This window comes from Erpetoichthys calabaricus, chromosome 17 (genome assembly GCF_900747795.2).
Source record: "Erpetoichthys calabaricus chromosome 17, fErpCal1.3, whole genome shotgun sequence".
NCBI lineage: Eukaryota > Metazoa > Chordata > Cladistia > Polypteriformes > Polypteridae > Erpetoichthys > Erpetoichthys calabaricus.
Genome location: NC_041410.2, coordinates 92,150,580 through 92,164,486, shown reverse-complemented (window position 1 = coordinate 92,164,486; position 13,907 = coordinate 92,150,580). Strand labels below are relative to the sequence as shown.

At 46.5% G+C, this 13,907-nt stretch overlaps 1 protein-coding gene across 1 annotated transcript in view; it reads left to right on the top strand.

Annotated features, from left to right (window-relative positions):
* The window catches only part of adamts17 (ADAM metallopeptidase with thrombospondin type 1 motif, 17), a 207,133-nt gene that overhangs the window by 17,409 nt on the left and 175,817 nt on the right, over positions 1 to 13,907 (top strand). The window contains exon 4 of the mRNA XM_028823153.2: positions 8,618 to 8,790. Within this exon, the coding sequence (XP_028678986.1) occupies positions 8,618 to 8,790 (173 nt within the window). The remainder of the gene's footprint in view (positions 1 to 8,617; positions 8,791 to 13,907) is intronic.

The following is a 13,907-nucleotide window of genomic DNA, read 5'->3' as shown; positions in this document are numbered from 1 at the left end:
ATTCCAACAGATGGCGCATTATAAACATTAACACTGCTTTTATGAATACCAGAATACCATACCAAATGGTGTAAAAGAGATGTGTGCATCGTATGTGTCATTCCAACAGATGGCGCATCATAAACATTAACACTGATTTTTACGAATCTAATACCAAATGGCGTATAACAGAGAGACATATGCATATTCCAACAGATGGCACATCATAAACATTAACACTGCTTTGATATGCTTGCATTTAAAAAAATGCTTTTTAATTTTAATGGTATGGTAAATACCCTACCAAATGACATATAACAGAGACATGTGCATTGTATTTGTCATTCCAACAGATGGTGTATCACAAACATTAACACTGCTTTTACAAATCCCGTACCAAATGGAATATAACAGAGGAACACGCACAAGCCCATTTTATCTTTTATCCAATGTTCTTCAAGAGCACACAAACTCTGTATGGTGGTGACCTGTAGTGACTTAGGGGTCTCCCACAGTACTATTGGGGGTTCCCCATTGTCTACCCTTATTTAATGCAGAATCTGTAATTACCCAGGTCTTGTCTGGTAGAGCCCCAGTTGGTTGCTGTTATCCAAATTCCACTCTCAAAGAAAGAAGTGAATACAGTGGCTTCATTCTAACTGGAAGTTGTGTTTAACAGGCGCCGTGAGGCCCTTCACCGTATGCATTTTATCTAAAAATCCTAAACTGAAAGTGATGTTTATATTCTTGTCTGTTAAATTACATGTTTAAGCTGAAAGGAGAAGAAAATGTTTTTCAGAAGCTGCCACCTAGCATCTGCCCGCCTCTTATTCTTCTCAGATTATAATCAAATTGTGCAGTGGATTTGCATTTTATTGAGGTGTTGAAGGATATGTTGACAGCAGGCACAAGCCAGAGCCGTCCAAATGACTGGATGCCATCCCACCACTGGAAAACCCTTCATTAGCACAGTGGTAAATGATAATGATATACTCTCGAGGGAAGCTGCTTTACGTACGCTGACAAGTGGGCAGTGCCCAGCGCAACAGGGGCACCAGAGCCCAAGATGCGGAAGCAGAATGAGGTGTGGACTGAAATACAAACCCGAGCTACAAATAAGAATAACTATTTATATAGCGCCTTTCATATACAAAATGTGGCTCAAAGTGCTTTCTGTAGGTTGTAAAGATGAAAAGTTGAATCAGATATATAAGGATGAAGGTGTATGGAGGTAGTAGCAGAGGAGAGAGTGAAGACAAACTGATCGGCGCTGCACGTCCTCTGTGTGACACAGCAGCATCGAAGACCTGCTGCCAACATCTGGTTATTTGATATAGTGCCTTATCTATCTATCTATCTATCTATCTATCTATCTATCTATCTATCTATCTATCTATCTATCTATCTATCTATCTATCTATCTATCTATCTATCTATCTATCTATCTATCTATCTATCTATCTATCTATCGTGCCATTCATCATCTGTTTCCCATACAATCCATTAGGAAGAAGGAGTTGTCTGTAGAGCTTAGAGACAGGATTGTGGTGAAGCTCAGATCTGGAAAAGGCTTCAAACAATACCTGCAGCATTGAAGGTTCCCAATGGCACAGTGGCCTCCATCATTCTTAAATGAAAGACGTCTGGAACATCCATGACTTTTTGTATGGCTGGCTACCTGGCCAAACGTGGGTGAAGGGCCTCTTTAAGAAAGCGGTGACCAAGAACCCAATGGTCCCCCTGACTGAGCTGCAGAGAACCCATGTGGAGATAAGTGAAACTTTCAGATGAACAACCCTAACTTGGACATTCCACCCATCTTGGGTTTATGGCAGAGTGGCAAGACAGGAGCCTCTTCCCAGTAAGAGACACAAAGAAGCCCACGTGAGTTTGCAAAAAAGGCACCCATACTTTGAGAAACAGGATTCTCTGGTCGGATGAAACCACAATCGGTGTCATCTCTGGAGTGAAACCAGGCACCGCTCTCATGACCTCCATAATAATGGTGGCAGTGTCAAGGATCGGGAAACTAGACGGGGTGGAGAGGAAGCTGAACAGAGCAACAGGCAGAGCTCCAGAGAACCTTGGATGCCCTGGGACACCTCATGTAACTTGGGCTCATTGGGTATTTCGAGTCTTTCAACATCAGATACCTTCTCCCAGGCGATCCCGCCGAGGTTGATCATAACCCCAGCTTTGTGCCCCAGCAGCATTCACCCATGGATCTGCCCTCTCGATCCACAGCCACCTAGTGGCTTTCTCTGCGGCTTCAGTTGCAAGTCTAATGGCTCTTCTCTTCGCCTTGCCAGTTATGCCCAGAATTGTAAACGCTTTAAAGAGTGAACGCCCTGCAAAACCCTGGCAGCCAAACTCGACAGGTTCCCACCACGTAGGCCGGCCGCTCCTTTGGCCCGCTTTCTATCGTTGGCCTCGTCCATTATGCTCTTCCCGTGGTATTGTCACCTCATAAACAGTTGCTTGGTGGATGTTGAAATTAACAAGCATGTCGGGCCACAGCCGTGTTGACGTCATTCAAGGCTGGCACCTTTTGCATCCTGCCCAAGTCCACCCCCATATGCCAGTCATTGGCAGAATCGAGGAGATCGGCTTTCCATCCCGTTTGTGAGCAGGATCACGGTGCCAGCGATTGTGCCCATCTCCTTTGGGCAGCACTGAGGGCAGACATGGAGGTCATTGACGGCTCGTACCAGAAACCTTCTGTAATGGTAGTCTGTGTGCTGAATATTAGCCCATGTGATCTTTCGCTAGATGAGAAACTTTCGGAAGACCAACCGTGGATCTGGCCTGGGTGCATGGAATCCTGGGTGATTCTCATCCCATGCTTGAGGAACCCAAATTCACATCCGAGTTTGTAAAGAGCCACTTCGAGCAAGAAGAAGAAGAAGGATCTGAATGTCATGAAGGCCATCTGGGTTGAGCTGCAGAGAGAGAACTGGGGGACGGACAAGACCCCGAGTGGGCCTAAGACACTTTGACAGGGTTAGGCTTAGGGCTCAGGCACAGATCGGCCTGATTTGTTTTACTTTTTTATGGTTTGCTGCTAAATTGTTTCATTTATTTTTATAAGTGTCTTCTCATTATGGAATGTCTCCGGTATAAATAGGGAAAGTAAATAAAAAGGAAAGCACAACTGGCACTCAGACAGATTAAGAGAGCCGACTTTGCCCGATTGTTTGGAGTAAACTCTGCTTGTGGCCCCCGAATAGCCCACCCACTGGCGGGCACCTGCTAGGAAGTCCATCCTGCTCGGACTGACGTGCAGCGGCTTCCTGTCAGCGTTAAGTCGCCGCGCCGCTCGGTGAGTTCAGGTTGTAAAAACCAAAAAGGAAACCCGCTCCGCTCCATTCTGTGCACTTTTGAAACGGGGGGCCGGAGTCGGATAGAGACGTCTTTGTGGGGAATTCCAACAATGTTGAAACTTGCTTCAATTTTTACTGGGATCGGCTTCCAGGGCTTGTGAGCTGTCGGGCCTCCTGCCAGCGAATAATCTGATATGAGGAAGGCAGGACCTCCATGAGAGGGTCGTGGGGCGGAAGGGGAGTGAGATTTTGGAATCCTGCGTATTTATTCAACCTGTTTATAAAATGACTTCACGTTCGATAGTCGGCTTGATTTAGTGACGCCGTGAACTTCTTGTTACAATACTTGGCAGGAGGACGGCTGGCGTGGCTCTTTATATGTGATGGGGAATTCTACTGTCAGTAGTGACGATGGTGGCACCACACAGGGCGTTATATGGGTGTCGGTAATCTGCAGCTCCTGTTATACTGAGCTCTATAAGGAAAAAGGGCAGCACTTGGTATCAGTCGCCATCTGTGATTATTCACTTCCAGCTGCCAGCCCCGGACATTCACCTGGCACCCTCACCCTCTCCACCTAATATAATCTGCCAGTGTGTGGCACGAGGGACAAAATCTGAGAGACAAACTCCTGAAGACACAGGGAGAACGTGCAGTTTCCACACAGAGATTTGAATGGCCAGCACTGAGCACTGTACCGCCCTACAGCCAGACATGAGATCATATCCGACTGGCATTTTATAAATAGCGCCAAGCTTTATTTTATATGCCATCTTTCGGAGTTGGTACCCAAACTTTATTTTATACTGTGTCCTTCTATAGTCATAGCTGTGATGATACCTGTGCATTATTTTATATAGCGCCTTTCAGTAGTGATCAGTGGGACAATTCCCAAGCTTTGTTTTGTATGGGCCTTCCTGTAGTGATCAGTAACACGACTCCCCACATTTATTTTATATAGCGCCTTTCCGCTGTCATAGCTGAGATGATACCTTTGTGTAGTAATTTCTGACAGGTGCCCCAAACTTTATTTATTTTTTTTTAATAGCCCCTTTCTATGGTCATAGCTTAAACGATTCCCCAGTTTTATTTTGTATAGCGCCTTTCTGTTGTCCTAGCTGAGGCGATTCCCTTTATTTATTTATCTGTTTGTTTATTTTATAGCACCTTTCTCTAATGATAGGTGAGAGGATACCCTGTAGGCCTTTTCAGTAGTTGACGTTCACTCCCACCAGGGTGGTCTCTTTCCAAAGTGCACTCCCTTGCGTTGGCAGACCACCTCCCCCAAACTTTGAGTGGATTATCGCAGCTGCTGGTGCCATAATTTGCTGTCAGAGTTAATTAAGGAGCAAAGTATCCCTGGAATCCGACTGCCATTTGCATAAATAAAAAGGGCACATTTAGAGGGGTGTAATGCAATCCCACCAGTGCGACCTCACGGGGGCCGACTGACAAGAGGACCATCCCATGGAGGTCTTGGGCTCCTTTTAGTCGCTCCTCTGTCGGCTGCGTATTTATGGTCAAAGGTGGCGCTGACTGGGCATGGCAACAGCACCATCACCACTGGGGCGGCTCGAGTCTGACTTGGTGCTGTGGTGATTTCTTGACGTTACGGCCCACCGTTTGTTTGCTGCAATCAGAGGAGATCTTCATCGTTTGATCTTCGCAAACCTCTTAGGAAGACTCCAAACATTTTTTTTTTTTTTGTTGAAATTTCTCAGACAAGACCCCGTTACCTCCATTGCTTTGTCTGCTGACACGTCTAGACGTTTGTGAGTGGCACCCGTCAGGGGGGCTTCAATGTTGTTTGAGAGGCCGGCATCTGTGCGTTTTAAAATCTGAATACATAACGATACAAACGTGTAGGGGTCTGCATTTTATGGCGGGCGTGTCGCATATCTCCACACGGTGCTGTGCAAAAATGTTAGGCCCTTGTGAGGCAAACGGCCATGAACGGTTTGGGGGAGTCAAGAAATCCAGGAAGCTGAATGAACTCGATATGCGGTGTGCCCACCCTTGGCCTTCCCTGTCGTGAAGTTTCTGAAGGTCCTCGCCTGCCCCTCTTATCCACTGCAGAGCGCTGTCTGTCCGGCTTGTAGTTCTGGACTGGCTCGGTGAAGTGGAGGTCTGTGGAGGTCCGTGCCCGTATTCCTCAAACACCACGGAGCAGGACAAGGGTCCTAAGGGTCCTGGCTCAAATGTCTCAGGGTGACGCAAACTTAGAGACGGACAAATCGCAGTGTATCTCTTATCCTTCTTTGGGACACAACTGCCAACTTCACCAGGATTTAGGAGATCTCATGAGCTGCCCGAACTCTCCAGGGGCAGCCAGAAGATGGCATCCAGGCAGAGGCTGGCGCAAAAATCCTGGGAAAGGCTGACAGATTTGGAAATGTTGGACTACAAGGAGCTCCTAAAGTGATACCGATATGAGAGAAGCTGAATGATATCCATAACAAATCTGGTCAGTGAGGTGATCAGTCCATTGGAATCTGTGGATGGGCGTAACAGCACCCTCAGACACAACTAATCCACACAGTCACGGGTTCAAAGAAAGACTAACAACCTTTGGACCCGGGAGTGGTACCGGTGCCATCACATTACACACTGGACTTCCAGGCCAGGTGCCTCCAGCAGCTCCCACTAGTGGCACCCACTAGCACTGCAACTCACATGCAGCCCCTGGGGGAGCCATGCCAGTGGGGTACCACCATGTGGTCCTGGGAGGCTGCCACCCTCCGTCCTTCCCTTAGAGCGGCCTCCTGACCAGGAAAGGTGCCACTAACCAACCCGACCCGTCCACCCTTCTCCTTCCGTTATAAAGGCCTTCTAGACAGTTAAAGAACCTCCCACCCTGGCACACTGATGACACTCAACACACTTATCTCTCTATTATAATGAAAAACTCTTGGGGCGAGACGTGACTTTTTCAGAGAGACACTTTCACGTCCCACAAGATGAGACTTTGTGCCAAGACATTTAACCAAGGGGGCCGGGGCTGGAAATAAAAGACAAAGAGTAGACGACAAAGTAGAACATCGTGAAGAATTCAAAAACGCTGGCTGGCGCGATACACACGCAGGGCAGATTAGAGATAACAGAAGTAGGAAAATTCAAAAGTCTTAAAATAAATGACAGTAAAGATCGCATCAGGGCAAACAAACAGAAATTATTACTCCGTGAAATAACGGAACAGCGATAAGAGATTGAATATATTGTTCAGATTTAAAGTTTAAGTCGTAGACTTGTAGATCGTCTAATTCAGCGGTTCTCAAACTGTGGGGCGTGAACAAAAAAAAGGGGGCGCGAATGTTGCCATATGTAGCATAATTTCGCTATTCGTGGGGAAATTTTAAACTTGTAGTGGTGTATCGGCAGCAAAAAATATAGGAATAAATTTTATTAGAATTTCAAAAAAACGTTAGGGGGGCGCGATCTAAACTGTTATGAAAACTCGGGTCGCAAATACTTAAAGGTTGAGAAACGGTGGTCAAATTCGTGTTGCCATCAGGGAAAAGTCGTGTTTCTTCCCAATGAAGAGGCGTAACCACGAAAATTAAAAAATTGGTTGTTTGGTGAAAGTGGAATCCCACGAGAGAAAATTTCAAGCCCCGCGAGACAAGACTTTATACAAAGAGATTTGGAAAAGTCCCACCCGCATCTAAAACATTTACAGCCACGCACACGGCTCAGTCATTTGTCATTTGTGTGAATGCTATCGTCAGACACAGTTCGTGTAGAGAGAAAGAAACGATAATCACTCACGGGCAGTTATACGTTGCATTATCACGATGGAAGTCCAAACACGGAATCAAAATTCATTGCGATATTGACGAAAAGGTAAAAGCGAAAAGAGATTGAATATATGGACACAGGCGATATGACAGAAGTACTGTATGTGGATATTGTTTGGATTTAAACTTTAAGTCGGAGACGTGCAGATCATCTAATTCATGTCGCCATCAGGGAAAAGTCGTGTTTCTTCCCAATGAAGAGGCGTATCGGTGAGAATTAAAAGATTTGTTGTTTGGTGAAAGTGAAATCCACACACGCTGTCACGCTTGGGTCACAGACTTGCACAGATACACAGGAGATTTTAGAGACAGAAACGTTATTGAGACACTTCAAACAAACAGGAGTGAGTCGAGCTCCGTGTGTAGTCAGAGCGGACAGTTCTGCCTCTCAATTGAAAGAATAGAAAATCTTCCTCTTCATAGGGTGGCGCGCCTCAGGAGCGGGACCCCCCGACAGGAACAGAGGATGTCTGAGAGAGAAGAGAGACAAGGCAGTGAGACAAAGAGTAGGACAGCTGCTGTACAGGCTTTCAAATGTTCAAAGTGCCACACGAGATGAAGATCACACTGCACTACAGCAGCAGCTGATCAAGCAAAGAGGAGGTAAAATAAAAAAAAACTGTATTTGTTTCCCATTGTCTCACCGTTTAAGAGGGGGTTTGGGAGGAGCGACTGCGTATCCTTGGGGTGCGTTCAGCCCCCCTCTTCACAACACGAGCGGCACAGATATGAAGTGGCTGGCGAGCGAAGCGAGCAGGGGTCTAGAAGACGTCAAATAACCATCCATCCATTATCCAACCCGCTATATCCTAACTACAGGGTCACGGGGATCTGCTGGAGCCAATCCCAGCCAACACAGGGTGCAAGGCAGGAAACAAACCCCAGGCAGGGCACCAGCCCACCGCAGAGACGTCAAATAACTGTCAAAGGCAAATATTTTGGTGGATTTTTTTTTCTAAAGTGCCTCAGATGTCTCCACGGCACCCATCTTGCATACTTTGATCATCCGAGGGACTAACAGGCTCAAACAAAAATACATTTTGGGGGTGCCAACCTGGCTGCCCCCGTTTACTTATAAGTCCAAACAAAAACAACGCTTGATGCTGTGAAAGGAAACAAAAACTATTGGCACCAGGATAATCTGGCAGGTATCCGTTAGACCGTCTGAAAGTCGTGGAGCTCCTCAGCTCTGGTCACTCTGGATGGAAGTGCGGCCTCCTTCTGGGCCGTCGTGTTGTTATAGCAAAAAACCAGAAGGGGAGGAGTCAGTTGTCCTCACTGGGCGGTTACTCTGTACTGTGGAGGAAGAGAATGAGCAGACAGTTAGCAGCAGCGCCCCCTCTCGGCCCAGGGTGGTATCGCATACCTGGGAAGAATTTGGTGGGTGATCCTCTGACACGCATTCGTGACAATATTTATATCACTGTAATGGCATTTTACTACGTTCTTATTTCTTACGTGTGTGTGTGTGTGTGTCTGTGGACACTTAGAGGACCTTAACAGGCTGTGACCTCTGTCTTTTAGGAAAGAAAACCATTAAAAAGGGAAAGTCCTCAAATGACAGCCGAGGCAGAAGGAATGCCATCCAGCGTAACCACGACTACACTGTCGAGACCCTGGTGGTGGCCGACTCAGATATGGTGCGGTACCATGGAGCAGAAGCAGCCCAGAGGTTCCTCCTGACGGTCATGAACATGGTGAGTAGGATCGGGACAAGTGATGTGGGCAACCAGACTGACCCTCCCCCCACCTCCTTGTCTTTTTATTAGCATTTCATTTACAGAAAAATGAAAGCGTGAATACCCTCCAACCCCCCCTGCACCCCCCCCATGGATCACTAATGTTCCAGGCTGGACCCTTACGCAGCCATGTGCTTCTCTTCAAAATGATACCTGAGCAGATCAAGGCCTCTTATGACTTTTGACATTTTCCTTCTTGACTTGTTCTGCCTGCGGTGGGTTGGCACCCTGCCCAGGATTGTTTCCTGCCTTGTGCCCTGTGTTGGCTGGGATTGGCTCCAGCGGACCCCCGTGACCCTGTCTTCGGATTCAGTGGGTTGGAAAATGGATGGATGGACTTGTTCTGCTCTTTTCTGACGTTTTGAGTCTGTCAGGATTTACTTTAACTTTTGTTTTCTCGTTGAGTTTGTCCTGTTTCGTAATCCCATCGTTTTTTGCCGTGGGACCCTTCAGTACTCCAATCGTTTGCTCGGGACCCCTGGTGGCCTGTTAGTGTCTGTCTCTGTCCGGTAATATAAATGGAGGGGACAACAACATAGATGGTAAAAAGTCTGGGGTGGAGTCCCCCTCAAAATGGAACGTTCAGTTGAGTTGGAATTGCAGTGGATTCAGACCACCCCCTTTGCTATCTGCACACTTCGCTGTGTTGGAGATTTCATTGTAAATGGATACATTACAGATACCACAAATAGATACTTTCAGTGTGGAGGAACTGGATAAACGTCTGGCGCTATCAGAATTACTAGATGCTATAAAGTCACTTCAAGGCGGGAAAGCAGCAGGCCCTGATGTCTACCCTGCAGAATTTCTCCACTCAGCTAGCTCCTCTCCTATTAGCAACATTTACAGAAGCTAGAGACAATCAAATTCTACCCCAAACTTTTCGCTGAGCATTAATCACGTCTTTCCTAAACAAAATAAGGACTTATTACAATGTGCATCATACAGACCAATTTCACTTCTGAATAATGATGTTAAGATACTCTCAAAAATCATAGCTAGAAGGATGGAGAAAGTGCTGCCTTCGGTAATATCACAAGATCAAACTTAATTTATCAAGGGTTGACACTTATCTTCTAATCTTCGACGCCTGTTTAATGTAATATACTCACCAGCAAAGTCAAACACCCCAGAAATATTATTATCATTGGATGCAGAAAAAGCATTTGATATGATTGAATGGAAATACCTTTTCACTACAAAAAAAAAAAAACAAAAAAAAGTAAATGAATGAATTTGCCATTTTTCCCCATCAATCAACACTCGGTAACCCCTAATGACCAAGTGACAGCATTTCTTCAGAAAGGGTCACACATTTAGCCCGAGTCAAAACCTGAACTCTCTCATTCCTAAGAAGTATTCGGACCTGTAATTGTAGAAGCCCCTCAATACCTGCTTTGAGTCTACAGGCTTTGGATTTGGCCGGTTTATGCCATTCTTTCTGGCCGATCTCCTCAAGCCCCATTAGATTGGGTGGGAAGTGTCTGGAAACTTCCATCTTCAGGTCTCTCCTCACGTGTTCTGTGGGCCACTCAGGGGTACATGTCCCAAAGAGACTTTGGTCTGTTCAGCTTTCCCTTGAGTCTGACTCCTCTTCCAGTCCCTGATGCTGCCACCATCGTGCTTTTCACTGCTGGCATAGCATTTGCACAGGTAATGATCGGTACCTTGGTTTCCTTCTGAGATGACACTAATTGTGGCTTCATCAGACCTGAGAATCTTGTCTCTCACAGTCTGAGAGTCCTTTAGGTGCTTTGTTGCAAACTCCACATAGGCTCCTATGTGTCTCTTACCTTAACCCACCATTATTAAGAGATGGCATTAAAAAACACAAACATTACGGGCTGAGGCCTGTCTTGATATACGGATAGCAGTCCAATAAGGAGCGGGTGGTCACATCGCATTTTGGGCAGGTGGGAGGATTGGGGACAAACAGGGGCGGACTGGCCATTAAGGCATTTGGGTAATGCCCAGTGGGCCGCGGACTCTGGTCTGGTCATGGGCCGGCCACTTCATGAAATAAATTTTATGTACTGGTTACTGTTTGACATTAAAATTAATTTTCTAAAGTACTAAACATTATCTGTCCGGTACTGCGAGGCTCCTGTTTGGCCACTCTGCCATAAACCCAAGATCGGTGACATGTCTAAGTGACGGTTGTCCATCTGGAAGTTTTGCTTATCTCCACACAAGTTCTCTGCAGTTCACTCAGAGTGACCATTGGGTTCTTGGTCATCCCTCTTATGGAGGCCCTTCACCCATGTTTGGCCAGGTAACCAGCTATATAAAAAGTGGGCTTCCACGTGTCTTTTACTGAGTAAATCGCTTTGATTTGTCCACTTTGTCATTAAGCCCAGATCGGTGGAGTGTTGCAGTGATGGTTTTCCTTCTGGAAGTTTCTTCCATCACCACACAGGTTCTGTGCAGCTCCGCTAGAGTGACCATTCTACGGGGGGGTGACCCCCCGCCCCCCTTCATAGAACTGAAAAGCAGAAAAACAATAATAATTGCAAAGAACGTCTCTTCAGATGGGAGTTCCACAGTGAAGTGACTTCAGAATGAACAAACTCTCAGTTACTGTATATGTTCTTCTGGCTGAAAGAGGTGGGGCCAGGCAGATGGAAACTGGAAGCGACATCAGAGATGTTCTAGCTGTCAATCACCCAGTCTGCAGAAGGTGGAAGAGAACAGGCATTAGGACACAGCGCCAACCCCTGGAGCGGTGAGGAATTACAACCACTCCCTTAAGCTGTCCCCTATGTGCACATGCGTGTGACAACATTTATGCAAAGTAACCTGTAAAGCAAGAATTTCAATTGGCTTGGCCATCTCTCTCGCCACGGCCCTTCTCCTTTGATTAGAACAATCTGGAACAAGAACAGTCCATTCATCCCTAACAAAGCTTGCCGGCCCTGTCCACTTAATTCTTCTTTAATTCACGTCAAGTCGAGTTTTGAAAGTCCCTAAAGTCCAAAATGTTTGTTGAGTTTCCCTCTGTGGCCAGCTCTTTTCTCCAAACATCTTCCGTTTAAGAATTATGGAGGCCACTCTGCTCTTGGGAACTTTCAATGCTGCACATGTGTTCTTGTGGACCTCCCCAGGTCTCTGTGTCTTGACACAAAGCTGACTGTGAGCTCTGCGGGCACTTCCTTGGACCTCATGGCTGGGATTTTTCTCAGCTGTAGGACCATCAATACACAAGTGTGTGCCTTTCTACTCCATCCAGCCAATTGAATTGACCACCGGTGGTCACCAGTGGTAGAAACATCTCGGTGGTGATGCACCTGAGCTATAGCACAGGGTATGAATACTCAGCTTTTAATTTTTAATAAATTTACAATAATGTCTAAACTCCTGTTTTCGCTTTGTCATTCAGTGGGGGGTATTGAGTGTGAGGAGACGAGGATTTTAACACAAGGCTGCAACATAACAAAATGTGAGGGAAAGTGAAGGCGTCCAAAGACTTTCTGAATTCCGCCACATATAACTGTAGAAAGCAAGCAAGCGAGCTGATGGCCCTCTAAGTGTCTTCAGCTGCCCCGCGTCCTGATGACGGTGTCACCGTCTGCCATGTAAGACAAACGACTTCCTGGCCTTCAGACGTTTCACCTCGGATGGTCGGAAAGCCCACTTAAACACTGCAAAGTCATAAGTGATGGATTCCGGTCTCTTCTCTCCTAACTGCAGCTTTGACACGAGGATCAGGACATAACATCCACCGCGTGTAGACGGAGACCTGGCTGATTACGCGTTCCTTGCTAATTCTTTATCTTTAAAGTCTCGTTTTCAGCTCGGCCTGTGTTTCTTTTGGCTGGCTGGTTAACACCGATGGCTGGATAATGTCCTTGATTTTTTTTTGTCCTGGGCAGATTCTCGTTATTTCACACAAATCCTGCCAACTGATTAAACTTTTTCCGTACTTTTGCTGTAAAAAGTGGGAATTCGGCCACAGAGCGTGCAAACACATTGAAGGGTTATCGAGAAGTCAGGGTGTGAAAAGCCGGAACGTTTATTTTGGCACGTGGTGCGCTTTTAAAAAGGGAACACCTCATTAGGGCAGAACTTCTATTGACTCGGTCCCTTTGCAGACACATTTTATTTATACATCAAAAACAAGAAATATTTTTTTTTCTCTTTTGTAATTTGATATACATAACACACTGTAAGCGAATAGACAGACCATGATAAAGAGTTGGGGCAACCACCTGGTGACCCCCTGTAGAACTGAAAAGCAGAAAAACGAGCAATAATGGCAAAAAAATGACTTTTCAGACGGGAGTTCCACAGTGAGGTGACTTCAGAATGCCTGAACTCCCACTTATAAGTCCTTCTGGCTGGAAGAGGCGGGGCCAGGCAGATGGAAACTGGAAGTGACATCAGAGATGTTACAGCTGTCAATCATCCGGTCTGCACAGGCTGGAAGAGAACAGGCATTAGAACACAGCGCTAACCCCTGGAGCGGTGAGGGATTTACAGTCACCGGAGCCCTTAAGCTGTCCCCTATGTGCCCACATGTCACAACATTTATGCAAAGTAACCTGTAAAGGAAGAATTTCAATTGGCTTGGCCACGTCTCTCACCACAGCCCTTCTCCTTTGATTAGAACAATCCGGAATGAGAACAGGCCGTTCAGCCCTAACAAAGCTTGCTGGTCCTATCCACTTAACTCTTCTACAATTCACGTCAAGTCGATTTTTGAAAATCCCTAATGTCAGTCAGTCATTTCCCAACCCGCTATATCCTAACACAGGGTCACGGGGGTTTGCTGGAGCCAATCCAAGCCAACACAGGGCTCAAGACAGAAACAAATTCCCGGGCAGGGCGCCAGCCCACCGCAGGGCGCACACACACACCAAGCACACACTAGGGACAATGTGGAATCTCCAATCCACCTAACCTGCATGTCTTTGGACTGTGGGAGGAAACCCACGCAGACACGGGGAGAACATGCAAACTCCACGCACGGAGGACCCAGGAAGCGAACCCGGGTCTCCTTACTGCGAGGCAGCTGCACTACCACTGCACCACTGTGCCGCCCTTTCCCTAAAGCCCTGGATGTTTATTCAGTTTCCCTC